Consider the following 13,348-nt stretch of genomic DNA (forward strand, 5'->3'; position numbering starts at 1 on the left):
CTCCAGTGCAAATTCTGACACTATTTTTCTGATGTAGAATATGGTGTCCTGGACTTCAACATGATGCTGACATTTGTTGCTGACAAGGGCAGAGGAAAGAAGCAAATTGCAAATGATCTCTGAAGAGAATCACATGTTTGAAATAAATAAATATTTTGCTGATCAAATTCCCCAAACAAAAGAAATCAGTCACTCTGTTGTTATTATACCAGTCAGAAGGAGTGACAAGAAGTTGGTTTCAGCTTGGAACTAAAACTAGTTTCCCACTTCTAACTTTCTCCAGCCCTTGTACTCCAGTAATTGTTTCAGAAAGTCCAGATGTAAGGAAACAAGTCTGAAAAGAAATGTGTAGTAAGAGATACCTCTTCCTGGCAATACTTGTAATGCCTAGAAATGGAATAGATGCTACTTGAATAAGTAATACAGACTAATATATCAATTGCATAGACAAGGTTATGACTACTCGCACAGATTATATTACTGTTTATGGTGAATTTTTTAGGTTAAAAGCTTAAGAAGGTCCTCCTTTACATCTATTTAAATTGGATGGAGTTTTATTGAAAACTCAATATCATGTCCTGCTGTCTTTTTAATGTGTTAAAAAATTGATGTACTGAAGAGTGGTTTGACTTTTGTGCTTCATGTGGAACCATAAACAATGAAGATGTATGTTGAGAGCAGAGCTAAAGAAGACATTTTGAACAGCATTACTGACAAAAGATGAGGTACTGCCATAATAAAGTAATAATTGATCTAGATTATTGTTTGGCTTTTGAGAGAGACTAGCTGGGTTACAGAACAGTGTATTATAGTAATTAAAAATACTGACCACTTCTTAAGTGATTCTTATCTATAGATCTTACAAGGACTTAGAAAGATGGAAAGTTGTTATTATTACTATTCTAAAATGAGGATATCAGGAGGTAGAGAAAGATAACATGACTTGGCAAGTCCGTGACATAGATGAGAGCAGTTCTCAGATCATGGGAGTTCAGCTGTTTGATGTCAGGAGCTCCTGAGTGAGCAGGCCCTTTCCCAGAGGCCCATCAGCCTTTCTGTAGGGCAGCTTCTTCCTTTCTCCAGGAACTCCTCCCAACCACTTCAGCACTAGACCATTTCTTTTTTTTGATACCTCTCAACTGCCTCTCAAGTAAACCTTTATCTGCCCTTATCTCTGTCTGCCACGTACCTGCCCACCTTAACTGTTTCCTGTTGAGGGCATTTACTCTTGAGTTAAAAATAAGACATCTCTGAGGTTGTAACAGGATGTGTTGCTAAGTTGGTGCTCACTAGTATTGAGTGCCTTCATTTATACAGTATTATGGCTGATCAGTAGCATGCTTTGTCCTTCTGGGATGTTGGGTTCACCAAAACTCATCTTTTGGAAGCAGGAAAAAAACTGTCATGGCCCATTCCCGTGCAAATTTAACTCTTGTGTTCCTAGAGGTGGAATTAACCATTGGGATAGACCTGCTAGCATTCCTTTTGCTTTCATTATCTTAAGTCTTATGTATTAAAGGGTAGAAAGAAGAGATGGAACAATCCTACAGATCTTTGATTGCTCTGTGAGACAATATATGAGATCCAGGACACTTTGGGATGAAGTTATCCTCTTCCTTAATCTCTGGGTCAATGACTGAAAGAAAAAGATTAGGTATCTTGAGAAGCCCCGAATACCTTGTTCCAGTGCTGTGCTGCATAGTATCAGGCTTGCTTTCTGGGTCATAATGCAGTCTTCCTGTCAGAAGGACTGCTGGCAGTGAGGTGAAAGCTGGATGTGATACGTGGGATTCATGCTGAATACATGAAATTGAAATGTTACATGGCATTGTGTGGAAAGATTATTAAAGGGTGTGGCTGGAGAAGTAAGAACTTAGATCTAGATCTTGCCTTTCATCACACCAGGTTTTGAATAACATTTCTTAAAGGAATACTGTCTCAAAGCTGAATGCTCTAGTTTTGCTCCATTTCCTGCAAAGAAACACTTCCCCCTTCTGATAAGGTCAGATTCAACTTTTTTTTTCTTGTGTTTGTGGGTGGCTCAGTGGCTAATGACGTTGCAGTTACAGGAAAGCTTGCTAGGTAGAAGTCTTTTTGGTTACTTAGAATGTGGAAGGACGTTGTGGTCTACTTTTCTTATGAGTGCTAGGGTTGTCTCTATAAAGTCTATAGAATGCTACTAAAGACTAGTTTGCTCAACAGGGGGGAGCCAGGTGCATTAGAAGTGCTGCACATGAACAGCTGAGTACTGAGACTGAAAAACACCGAGATGATTAAATTCCCAGAATTGACAAAGACAGTTATAGACTCTGTCAGCTTGATAAAACCTGTTTTTTCCCAAGAAGGAGGTGGAATGGAGATAAGAAGTGTGTACGAGGAGTTTCTTGATCAAAAAGCATCATCATGGTATCACACTACCAGTTGCTCCCCTGAAGCTCTTGCGTTTCAGACCACCAATACAAGAGCCTCGAAGAAGGAAGAGTTCTAGCCTGAGCTGGAGCTCCTCTGGGGATAGTGCTTACATCTGCCCTTTTCTGCCTCAGGTCTGGCTTCAGTCCTGTTGGTCAGAGTTACCTCAATGCCTGCCAGGCATGCTCAAGCAGGCAGGACAAGGACAGAGAAACTACTTTGGAGTTATGCTTTTCCTCATTTCCAGCTAGCTAAAGCTGCACTCAGAGAAAGCACAGAGTGTTTATTTGATTTTTGTGTAAGGAGAATAGCTACACAGTAGGTGTAAGGAGGAGGAAATGGAAAAGCAAGGCTCACTCTTATCACCATCATTATTGCTCCTGAGCTAGAGAACCTGCTGGTGGCCTCAGCAATGGCCCTTAGCCTGACACATTGAAAGCTGAAAGGCTCGACAACATTGGTTTTAGCCACCGGAATTTAGTAAGTTAAAGTCCAGATCGGACAGGAGAGTAAAGCATTAGGCATATTATTTGCTCGCTGTTCCAATCTGCGACAGGGAAGTATTTGTCTTGTTAACAGATGAGAGAGATCAATAATCAGTGACACATTGCTACTTTCTGCTGAATTTTTCTTTTTATGTCAGAAAAAGATAGGTTTCTTTTTATTTTTTTTTACATGTCTTTTAATGTCTTTATATTTAAGACAATACTATTCATCATAGAATGTAAGTATATTGATAAACATATGGCCACACACATGTGCATGGTCATGTTTATCAATATACTTATATGCTATGTGTATGCATGTCCCTATATTTGTGTGTGTATATGTGTGTGTGCACAGAGATGTACACACATGCCCCATTACTTCCTGTTCTTTGGTTACTATCACTGACAGCTTACTAAGACAGGTGCTATTGCTGACAGCTAATTCAGCTAATAAAAAAATGTACCAACTTCCGCACTCGTACCTTTGCCAAAGGAGAATCTTTTCAGCATAAGTCACTTGATGCATCTGTGTATTTTCACGGTAACTATTATTATTACATTTGAGTGCTGAAGTTAAGAATCTTCCTCTGTTTCTGCCATTTTTCATTAAACCACCATATGAGCAACTGTCCTGGAAAAAATGAAGGAGCCAAGTCTCTCAAGTGCTTTAAGACAGTCGTCTCTTCACATATGACAGCTGTAGATGTATTTCCTTAGTGCTGTCAAAAGGTGACATTAATTACTGTAAATTCCAAGGCTGATGTTTATTTAGATAGGAAGCATGAACATTTTATTCAGGGCAAATATTTGCATTCAGAGGCAACGTTGTTCAGGGGACAGCATGCTAGAATAAGGCTCTGCAGACCCAACTTTTTCTATCTCTGCCAGTGACACCTCATTACTAATTTTCACCATGGTAATAATTGTTTATCCTCAGCTAAAACAGAGATTGTGTAGTGCTTGTAGCTTACAAAGTGCTACTTGCATCAACTGGTACTTTTAACTTTAAAAGCACTACTTGCATCAACTATTAGTTTTAGCAGCTCTAAAATGCTGTGAGATGTATATCTGGGTCTGCCTTTTTTTTCCTTTTTTTTTTTTTTTTTTTTTAAGTAAATACGCTCTTCTCTGACAGATGACAAGACAGAAACAAGAAGCTGGACCGACAGCAAGAAATCTGGGAGCAGACCAGAAGGATAAATACTGAATTTATATATTGGAGCAATGCTACTAGCTCCCTTTACTGCATGTGCAAAAATGCAGCATGTGAAACCATAAGAGGACTAACATTTCTGAATGTACTTGATTCGATGGCTGGTCTCTAAAAACAGTGAGGGCAAAGAATTATTAGAGTGAGAAAAAAAAGTGGGCAAATAAGAGTCAAATCCACATGCCCATTAAAACACCTGAATATATGGCAAACAGCCTATTTGAAGGTATTACACCATTCAGCAAGATGATTTGGATTATTTGGGATCCTTTGGGATGGAGCACCTCTCCTATGAGGACAGGCTGAGAGAGTTGGGATTGTTCAGCCTGGAGAAAAGGTGGCTCCAGGGAGATCTAAGTGCAGCTTACCAGTACCTGAAGGGGCCCACAGGAAAGATGGTGAGGAACTGTTTATTGGGGAGTGTAGTGACAGGACAAGGGGTAATGGGTTTAAGCTAAAGGAGGGTCGATTTAGATTAGATGTTAGAAAGAAATCCTTTACTGTGAGGGTGGTGAGGCACTGGAACAGGTTGTCCAGAGAGGCTGTGGATGCCCCATCCCTGGAAGTGATTAAGACCAGGTTGGATGGGACTTTGGGCAACGTGGTCTAGTGGAGGGTGTCCCTGCCCACAACAGGGGAGTTGGAACTAGATGATCTTTAAGGTCCCTTCCAACCCAAACCATTCTATGATTCTATGATTCATTCTATGATTCTATGATTTTGCTGATGGTTAGCCCTGAAATCATTGTTACGTAGGGGAGGTTTGGGCTGAACTTGCCCTTAGAGGCTTAAGAAAGCCTGTCCCAAGGAGTGATGTCTCTCTGTGTCTGTGTCCTGCCCTTGTGGCAGTCTGTCTTTCCCCAGTGGCAGGGCCACGTGGAGTCCAGGCAGACTGTGCAGTTCTCAATGGCCTCTTCCATCCCAAAGGTGCACGTTAGTCTTACAGTGGTTAGGGCAGAACAAAAATCACGTGTGTAGCATGAAGAGTGATCTTAGTGTCCTGCCTGCCATTGATTCTCCTAATAAAACCAGTGGACGTGTCAAAGGATGCATAAAAGCTAATGAAAGTTCCACATCAGCAATCGCCAATGATTTTTAGTACACTGTCTTTTGCCATCAGCACTTCCATCTCTCTTTGTAAAGAGCTTTGAGATCCTTGAACGCATAAGGTGCTTCACATCTCTCTGTTTCTTTCTGAGTGACAGTGTAGCTGCAGAGTTAGATAAGACAAGTTGGTCTCCCAGTGAATATAGAATCTAAGGCACAATCTTGTCTCCAGGTGAAATGGATTATAAAACTGGAACATAAGGTAGATGACAGGTAACTGACCAGGAGCATGCACATGTATATGGCTAAAAAGGTGAAACCCTCTTTCACAGAAATGGTAAAATAAAAGAAGTTGATGGATCCCTTTCCTCTCTTACAATCTAAAAGCACATGGACACGAAACCTCCTGTGTGGGGCAGTTGGCACAAGAGATCAGCAAGTAACTACGTGTATGAGAGGCTGATTCCTATCCAGCAATGTTCAGAGTATCGCCGCTGCTGTCATTTTCTCAGGATAGCTTCCCTGTGGTGGGATGACCCTGGCTGAGGACCAGGTGCCCACAAGAGCCGCTCCATCACTCCCCTCCTTCATTAGGCAGAGGAGAAAAAGCACAACGAAAAGCTTGTGGGAGAGATCACTCACTAATTATCATCACGAGCAAAACAGACTGAACTTAGAGAAGAAATTCATCTAATTTATTACTAAGCAAAACAGAGTAGAGGAATGAGAAATAAAATCAACTCTGAAAACACCTCCCCCCACCCCTCCCATCTTCCCGGGCTCAACTTCACTCCTGGCTTCAACCTCCGCCCCCCTCAGCGGCACAGGGGGATGGGGAATGGGGGTTACGGTCAGTTCATCACGCGGTGTTTCTGCTGCTTCTTCATCCTCAGGGGGAGGAATCCTCTCATCGTTCCTCTGCTCCAGCGTGGGGTCCCTCTCACGGGAGACAGTCCTTCACAAACTTCTCCAACATGAGTCTCTCCCACGGGCTACAGTCCTTCACGAACTGCTCCAGCGTGGGTCTCTCCCATGGGGTGCAGACCTTCAGGAGCAAACTGCTCCAGTGTGGAGTCCCCCACGGGGTCACAAGTCCTGCCAGCAAACCTGCTCTGGCGTGGGCTCCTCTCTCCACAGGGCCACAGGTCCTGCCAGGAGCTTCCTCCAGCGCGGGCTTCCCGTGGGTCACAGCCTCCTTCGGGTGCCTCCACCTGCTCTGGTGTGGGGTCCTCCATGGGCTGCAGGTGGAATCTCTACACCCCCTCATCCTCCCTCCCTGGGCTGCAGGGGGACAGCCTGCTTCACCATGGTCTTCACCACGGGCTGCAGGAGGATCTCTGCTCCGGTGCCTGGAGCACCTCCTGCCCCTCCTTCTGCACTGACCTTGGTGTCTGCAGAGTTTCTTACCTCTTCTCACTCCTCTCTCTGGCTGCAAAAGCTCTCTCTAACTGTTTTTTCTCTTTCTTAAATATGTTATCACAGAGGCGCTGATGGGCTTGGCCTTGGCCAGCGGTGGGTCCATCTTGGAGCCGGCTGGCATTGGCTCTGTCAGACACAGGGGAAGCTTCTAGCAGCTTCTCACAGAAGCCACCCCTGTAGCCCCCTCCACTACCAAAACCTTGCCACGCAAACCCAACACACTCCCCTAGCAATTTAGAAGTTTAATTGTGCAGAGTGTACTCTTATAGCAGGAAAATTCAATGCAGGTCCACCTAGGGTATTACCTGGGCTTTGGCTCAGGCCCCTGCTGCCTTCCTGAAGAAGTCTTTAAATGTGATCATTGCAGAACTTAGTAGCACAAACAGAAAAGGCAACTAAAAATATTCTTTGCCTGCTTTTCCTTATGTGATTGTGGCTTTACAAAAATGTTTTCATATTTAAAATAATCCCTCTTGTCTGTCTTTGAGCCACACAAAAAACAGAAGATATAAATTACGCAGGGGAAACAGTGAAACTTGTAGTTCAAAACATTCTAGCAAAGGCACGTACCAAGTGTACTCCAGAGCTAGAGGAAGATTACAGTTAAGCTGTTTCTATAAATCATGCATGTATTTGTAAAGAACCATAGGTGTGATTTTAAATTGCTGGGATCCTTCCAATTATCCTTTTGACACTTTTTTCTGAAAAGCATCATTTCAGCTCTCTGAAGTGATAGTACTGTGGTTAAAATCATCATAAAATTGGGCTTGATGCTGCTGAAGGCAGAAGTTCCTACTAGTGCTGACATCCTGGGTTTGCCAGTTGGCCATTTTTTATGGCATCATTTTTTCTGCTTTCATGAATTCCTATAGATAACTATGAAAAAAGATTTATGCCCATGTGCAGCTTTAAGTTGTTTTCAGGACTGCATGCAGTCACTCAGTTACATATTTATTTTTTTAAATATCATGAAAAATAATTCCTCCTCTGTTTCTGCTTCCATAATAGATTTGCGTCTTAATCATACATTAAACCAAGAACTCCTCTCAGTACAAAAGAGCTCACAGAATCAGATTGCTGAGCACATTCCAGGGTACCTGGCACAATTATTGGGCTCTGCATAAAATGCACACCAGGATGTGTTTCTCTCCAAAACAGACACTTGGAGGTTTTTGAAGGGAAGCACTCCTGCTTGCTTGCAGAACTGGACTGTAATGGGCACTGTGCAGGCTCTTCACACCCCTTGTTCCATTAGCTGGCATCAATTTTTGATGCATTGTATCCTGCCTACACTTGTCATTTTCTAGCTCGCTTCAGCAGCTGCTGCCTCCACTATGATTTTACAGCCAAAGAAACACTTCTTATCCTGGTTCCTATGATGTAAAGGAAAAGGGAGACAGATGTTGTTATTGGGTCTGCAGCTACAGGAACTACTAGAATGGGTGACAAGCTACATTTGCTTTTTCACTCAGTGTGAGAATAAGAAGTACAGAAATCCTGGGCTTTTACCCCTGGCATTGTGTAGCTCCCAAAAAACTAAAGATGAGCTTGAATGGGATCTGGGCACTTTCAGATTTCAAGGTTCTTTATCACACTACTTTGGGAGCTGCAGTCCAAATTTCAGATGTCTCACTGATGACTACTGAGGAGTATTTTTCACTTGGCGATGTGGAAAAAGCTGCTCTTATTTAATTATTTCCAAATTTGTCCTACTGTATATGAGCATAGTATGGGAAATGTAGTTGGGCACAGGTTTGCAAATTCACCAGCAAATCCAGCTGGTGGTTGGATTGGCCTATTTTTATTTTTTCCCATTAGGATGATCTAGTTTATTGTGGCTGAGCTGCAGTAAGATCTTGTTAATACCTCACATTTACTTCTGAGCACTCTGCTGCAGGTGGAGTAGTTCATGAGATGCCCAGGAGCTAACACAGAGCAAGAGATTCTGGAGCGGAGGCAGGTATCACACAAAACTCATTAGCTGCCAGGAGGGAAGAAGAGAGAGAAGCCTGCTCGCTTATTTGAAGGAAAGAGATCAATCACTATCTGCCTTTAAAAGAGAGTTCCAGACTGAACTCGACACTCTGTAGAAACCCAGTTGGTGACACTTGAAGGACATCCTTGCTGGCGCCCTTCAGCCGGCTGGATGTGGTGATGCTCTTCTCCAGGGCAGCTCCCGGCTCTGCCCGCTCTCGGGTTGCCAAGCTTCCCTCAAAATGCGTGAGGTCCCATGCTTCCCACTCAGGTTCCTGTATCACACGCTGCGGGGCAGGTACCTAAACCACCATCCTGGTGGCAGGTACCGCGCTTAGGTCTTTTGCTCCAGTACAATGTGTAGCTTCTCCTTTGTCTGCTTCTTGGTTACATTGTTGTTTTCTTTTCCAATGAAGAGGAGAATTCATTACCGTGAAAGTCAAAAGAATGACATTTAAGTGGAAAAGATGGCTTTTTTAACCTCCTCTTTTTTCTGATATTGTTTTCTTTAGTTTCAGAAGTCACCATATGATACGTGATTACTATTGGATGAAAGAAGATGCATCATACACCACAGCATCTCCATTTCCGGTTTGTGGAGCTGTTACCCATCCTTTCATGAGAATGCCAACTATGCATTTCAGTGGAGAAACTCCATTTTATCTATCATCAGAATTATTTGGTATCAAGAAACTATGAATGATGGACAAACATGTTTTGCTGTAGAATCAGCTTCAGTAGGAGAGTATAGATTTCACATCTATTTTCAGTTCATTCAGGATTTATACTTACTCACAGGGGTGTGAGATAATCCTTGCAATAATTTCATTTTCTATCTGAGAAGACATTTATTTTGTATTCTCCATAGGAGAAGGAAGACTGTTTAAAGATAGAAATGATCCTCTACGTTCATGAAACAAGCACAGTTTTCAGCTATTCAATGCTCTAGGTGACTAAGATGCTTAAAAGGTACAATTTCTGGCTGTTGAGGAAGGTCGTCGAAGGATTATAGGAGAAGAGAATTCCGCAGTACATTTTAATTTCTGCAGTAAACTAGGAAGACCTTCATAAATTCTGCAACATCTTAGTGGATAAAGAAAAAAAATGTGGAAAATAGTAATTTGGCTTCAAACCACAAAATCGTTATTATTGTTTTTTAATAACTCATTAAGACACCAAGTGGGTTTCGTACTTTTTGATAAATTGCATTTCTAGCTTTTGTACTAGCTGAGGTCATTAGTATTCAGACTCATTATCTCCTGGAATTTTTCCTTATTTTCCATTTGTTACTGCTCCTCTGAGTGCAATGGAGCTGTTTGGGCTGAGCAGGGTCCCAAACTCGTTCAGTGCTAACACATTATTTTTGGGTACAATTTAACCATCAATTACTAGGCAGAGACAGAAATTGCAGCACCAGGACTTCAAACTCCCTTGTGCTAAATCCATCAGGATGAACAGATTGTAAACTGCCCATCACAAATATGATATGCAGCAATTTAGTATCATGTTAATACTTCATAACCTCCATCCCTTACATTTATATAGCTTTTCCCTCCTGAAGCTTTCTGAAATTGCTTCTCCAGTCATTATACTGCACCAAGCAGTTCAGATTTAATAGCAATAGTTGTGAACATGAGCTTCTGAATGATTTGAGGCCATATGGAATTTTTTTATATTTAGTTGGATAAGTCTAAAGCATTTATTTCTATTGTTTGTTACCATTTTGTAAAAAAATCAGAGAAAAATACTCACTTTCTTGATTTGGGGGCTTTTGAGGTTTTATTGCTTATCTGTGGCAATAACTTAAAGCTTTTCAGAAATGGATTTTTTAATACAGTCTATAAAGTAAACCTCTCACAATTTGTTTCTGGTTGTTTTTTTCTTCTTGCTATAGAACAGCAACTTACAGATGAAGAAACATATCTATCTCAAACAGCTGCAGAATTGCTAAGGCCATTTTAATCAGTGTTTAAATGCTTCAAATGATGGCACTATCTATCACTCTTCCCCTCCAGTAATCCAGAGATCTTGTTGATAGGGACAGCCATGCTCCTTGTGATCCCCATTGAATTTCCTTTCTCCTATAATTCTATTGTTCTTGCTGCCCATAACCTCCCTCTTCTCTTTTCCTTGGATGGCTAAACTGTGACTTACTGTTTTATTAGCCCCAGTTATCCCGCAGCTCTCCAAGTGTTTGGTTTTACTATGCTGGAAGGTTCTGTCTTTTGGGTTACCTTTGCAAAACACCAAGAACTAAACCTAAGAGGCTCTTGTAAAATTTTAATCTCTGTTGAGTAGAGCTTACCTTGTCTTGCAAGTATGATCCAAACCATGGGGAACAGTGGGAGAATGGGGAGATGTTGGTAAGAATGGTAAGAAGAAAAAGTGATCCTATGATAATTCAGGTTGAAAGGGACCTCAGGCAGTCTCTAGTGCAACCTCCTTGTACTGAAGGAGGAAGGAGGGGACTAAAACCACCAGGTTTAGTGTCTTCCCATTTTCTCCTAAGATCCTCTTGGATTTCTCCTCCTGTGTCCTCTTAACCCCTTAACCCCTTGTCTTCATCCCTGGCTTTTTCAAAACTGAACATGTGAGGAGAGAAAGGACGTCCTGGGGCAGCCTCTCAAGCACAATGGGCAGGAGGGAAGAACCTCAGAAAGGAGAGGGGGAAGGAGACATAAAGGTGGAGGCAAGTGGGGTGAACAAAACTGATGGGGAAGCAGAACTGATGGTGTACAGAAACGTGGGGCAGAACTAGTAGGGATGGCAGGTTTACAAGTCTAGCAAGTGGGTTGAGAGGCTTCTGGAGGTGTTTAGAAGTTGTTTGAATTCCCCAGAGTTCTGGCTTTCCTTTGGGTAACACTGTCAGACTCCAGAATTGGCCCCTTTTGTCAAATGCCTTTCAGCCTCAACCCTGTAGCACTTCAGAGAAATAGCACACATTTGTTTGAGAAATGTCTTCACGCCTCCCTTTTTACAGCAGCAGCAAATTCAATTCACCAAGAATTATGATTAGTCCTTGCTGCAGCTTTTTTAAACTCCTTTTGCACGTTATTATAGTGTTGCATAAGAAATATTCCTTTACTCCTTGGGTAAAATGTTTGAAAGGCAGAATGAATAGCTAGTGCTCTGCTCTGAGTTGGTTAGAGCACCCCCTCAGAAGACTGTACAGAGAAGCTGTGAAAAGGAGATGAAAGTGGGGACACTAATAAGAAGTTCTTAGCCGATGTGTGCTCAGGGACTTCTGGGGTGCAGACAATAAGGGGAGACTGAGCACTGCAGATCTGGAGTGATCACATTAGCTGTCTTCTCTCCTTTGAGCTCTTCCTCTTTGAACGTTCTTAGCTTTGACTTCCTTCAAGTTCAAGCAGATTTTTGTTTTACTTCGGAAGTGCCATTATTCCAGTTCTGCTGGAACTAATCAGATGTCATCTCTTGTTTGTTCTGAACAATGCTGAAAAATTCTTTTAAAGAGTCTTTTCTCTAATCCAACCATGAAAATTGTTGCAATTTCCAGAGAGCATGTCCTCTTTTTTTATCTTCAAAAATCATTTTCCCTCTCTCACCTCTTTAAAACAGCTCAATTTTTGGCATTTTATTTTCAATTTTTAAATTCTAAAGCTGCACACCATTGTCAGTGTTATGAATGCTGAGGGTAGGAGTCAGAGGATGAAAAATGTACAGGTGGCACACTAAAAGCAGCTGGTTATGTCCTTGTATTCTCCGCAACAAAGGTTGACCTGAGATAGAAAAATGTATTTAAAGTCCAGAGGGTTTTCTAGTCAGACTGTAAGAATTCCAAAGTAGGTCAGAATGGCTGATGGTGTCACGTTAAGCCTTGCTCTGAGACAGTTTTAAAAAGAACTCAGGAAAGTCCTTTTCCACTCTTTACATTCTTTTGAGGCTAACAGAAAGGACAGGGCTGTCATTTGAAATAGAAGCAGAATGTCTCAAAGATAATCCTATGAGCTGGGTGACTGCTTGTATGATAAAAAACACTTTTGTGAATTAGAAATAAGGTGAAAATCTGTATTTGTCACTCAAAGTACTGTGGTGGTTCAGACTCATTAAAGTTGTTATGAATCCTGACTGGTGGTGGGTGACACTGGAAACATCATTACAAAGCATCTCAACTTGTAACGATTGTGATTTTGTATTATATGATTGAGGCACATTTTAGAGGAAGATATTAATGGCTTCAGTGGATGATCTAAGCAGCGTGAAAAAAGTGGAAGAGACAGTTCTTTTGTTTAGCTGTCTCAGGCAATGGATGCTGGAGTGCAGGAGCAAGTCATGGGGAAGAGATGTTTACACATGAATAGACTACACCCTAAAAGCCGCAAACAACTTACAGCTTGCTTTGTTTTGCTTGCCAAGGGGGGAGGGAAAAAAAAAAAAGCAAATACCTTTAATATACAAATACAGCACATGAGTTATCTAATAGTTTACTTCTAGCTCATCCTTCAGTGATGACCTGTAATAGTGGATCATCTGCAAGCTTGTAGGTGTGCAGACATTGTTCTGAGTTCATCTTGACAAATTTCTCAACTCAGTGAGTGCAGAAGCCAGTCTCCTTTGCATAAAAAGGTGTGGTCAAAAGTGAATGGAACGTCATGAAAAACAGATTTGCTCAAGAGAACGAGTAATTTTCACAATCGAGGTTATTTTTTAAATAAGTACTTAAAACCTAGTAGTTTGACAAGTGCCCAGGCGCACTCAGTGTATTGACCTGGAAAAAGGTGGTGATGAAAGAAAGAACAGTCTCCCTTAAAAGTTTAAGGCAGCATTTGTTTTTGTCAGA

General features: G+C 41.7%; 1 protein-coding gene across 2 annotated transcripts in view; it reads left to right on the plus strand.

The window, feature by feature from the left end:
- The window catches only part of TMEM156 (transmembrane protein 156), a 30,115-nt gene extending 18,307 nt beyond the window's left edge, over nt 1-11,808 (plus strand). Inside the window, exons 7-8 of one of the 2 annotated variants that reach the window (XR_012835378.1) lie at nt 503-725; nt 9,060-11,808. Coding sequence is in view for 1 of the 2 variants with exons in the window: in XM_075752320.1 (XP_075608435.1) it covers nt 9,060-9,079 (20 nt within the window). In the remaining variant the exon portion in view is untranslated. The remainder of the gene's footprint in view (nt 1-502; nt 726-9,059) is intronic. The other variant, XM_075752320.1, reaches the window with a different exon arrangement.
- The last annotated feature ends 1,540 nt before the right edge of the window (nt 11,809-13,348 follow it).

The sequence above is a fragment of the Balearica regulorum genome, chromosome 4, assembly GCF_011004875.1.
Source record: "Balearica regulorum gibbericeps isolate bBalReg1 chromosome 4, bBalReg1.pri, whole genome shotgun sequence".
NCBI classification, from domain to species: Eukaryota; Metazoa; Chordata; class Aves; order Gruiformes; family Gruidae; genus Balearica; species Balearica regulorum.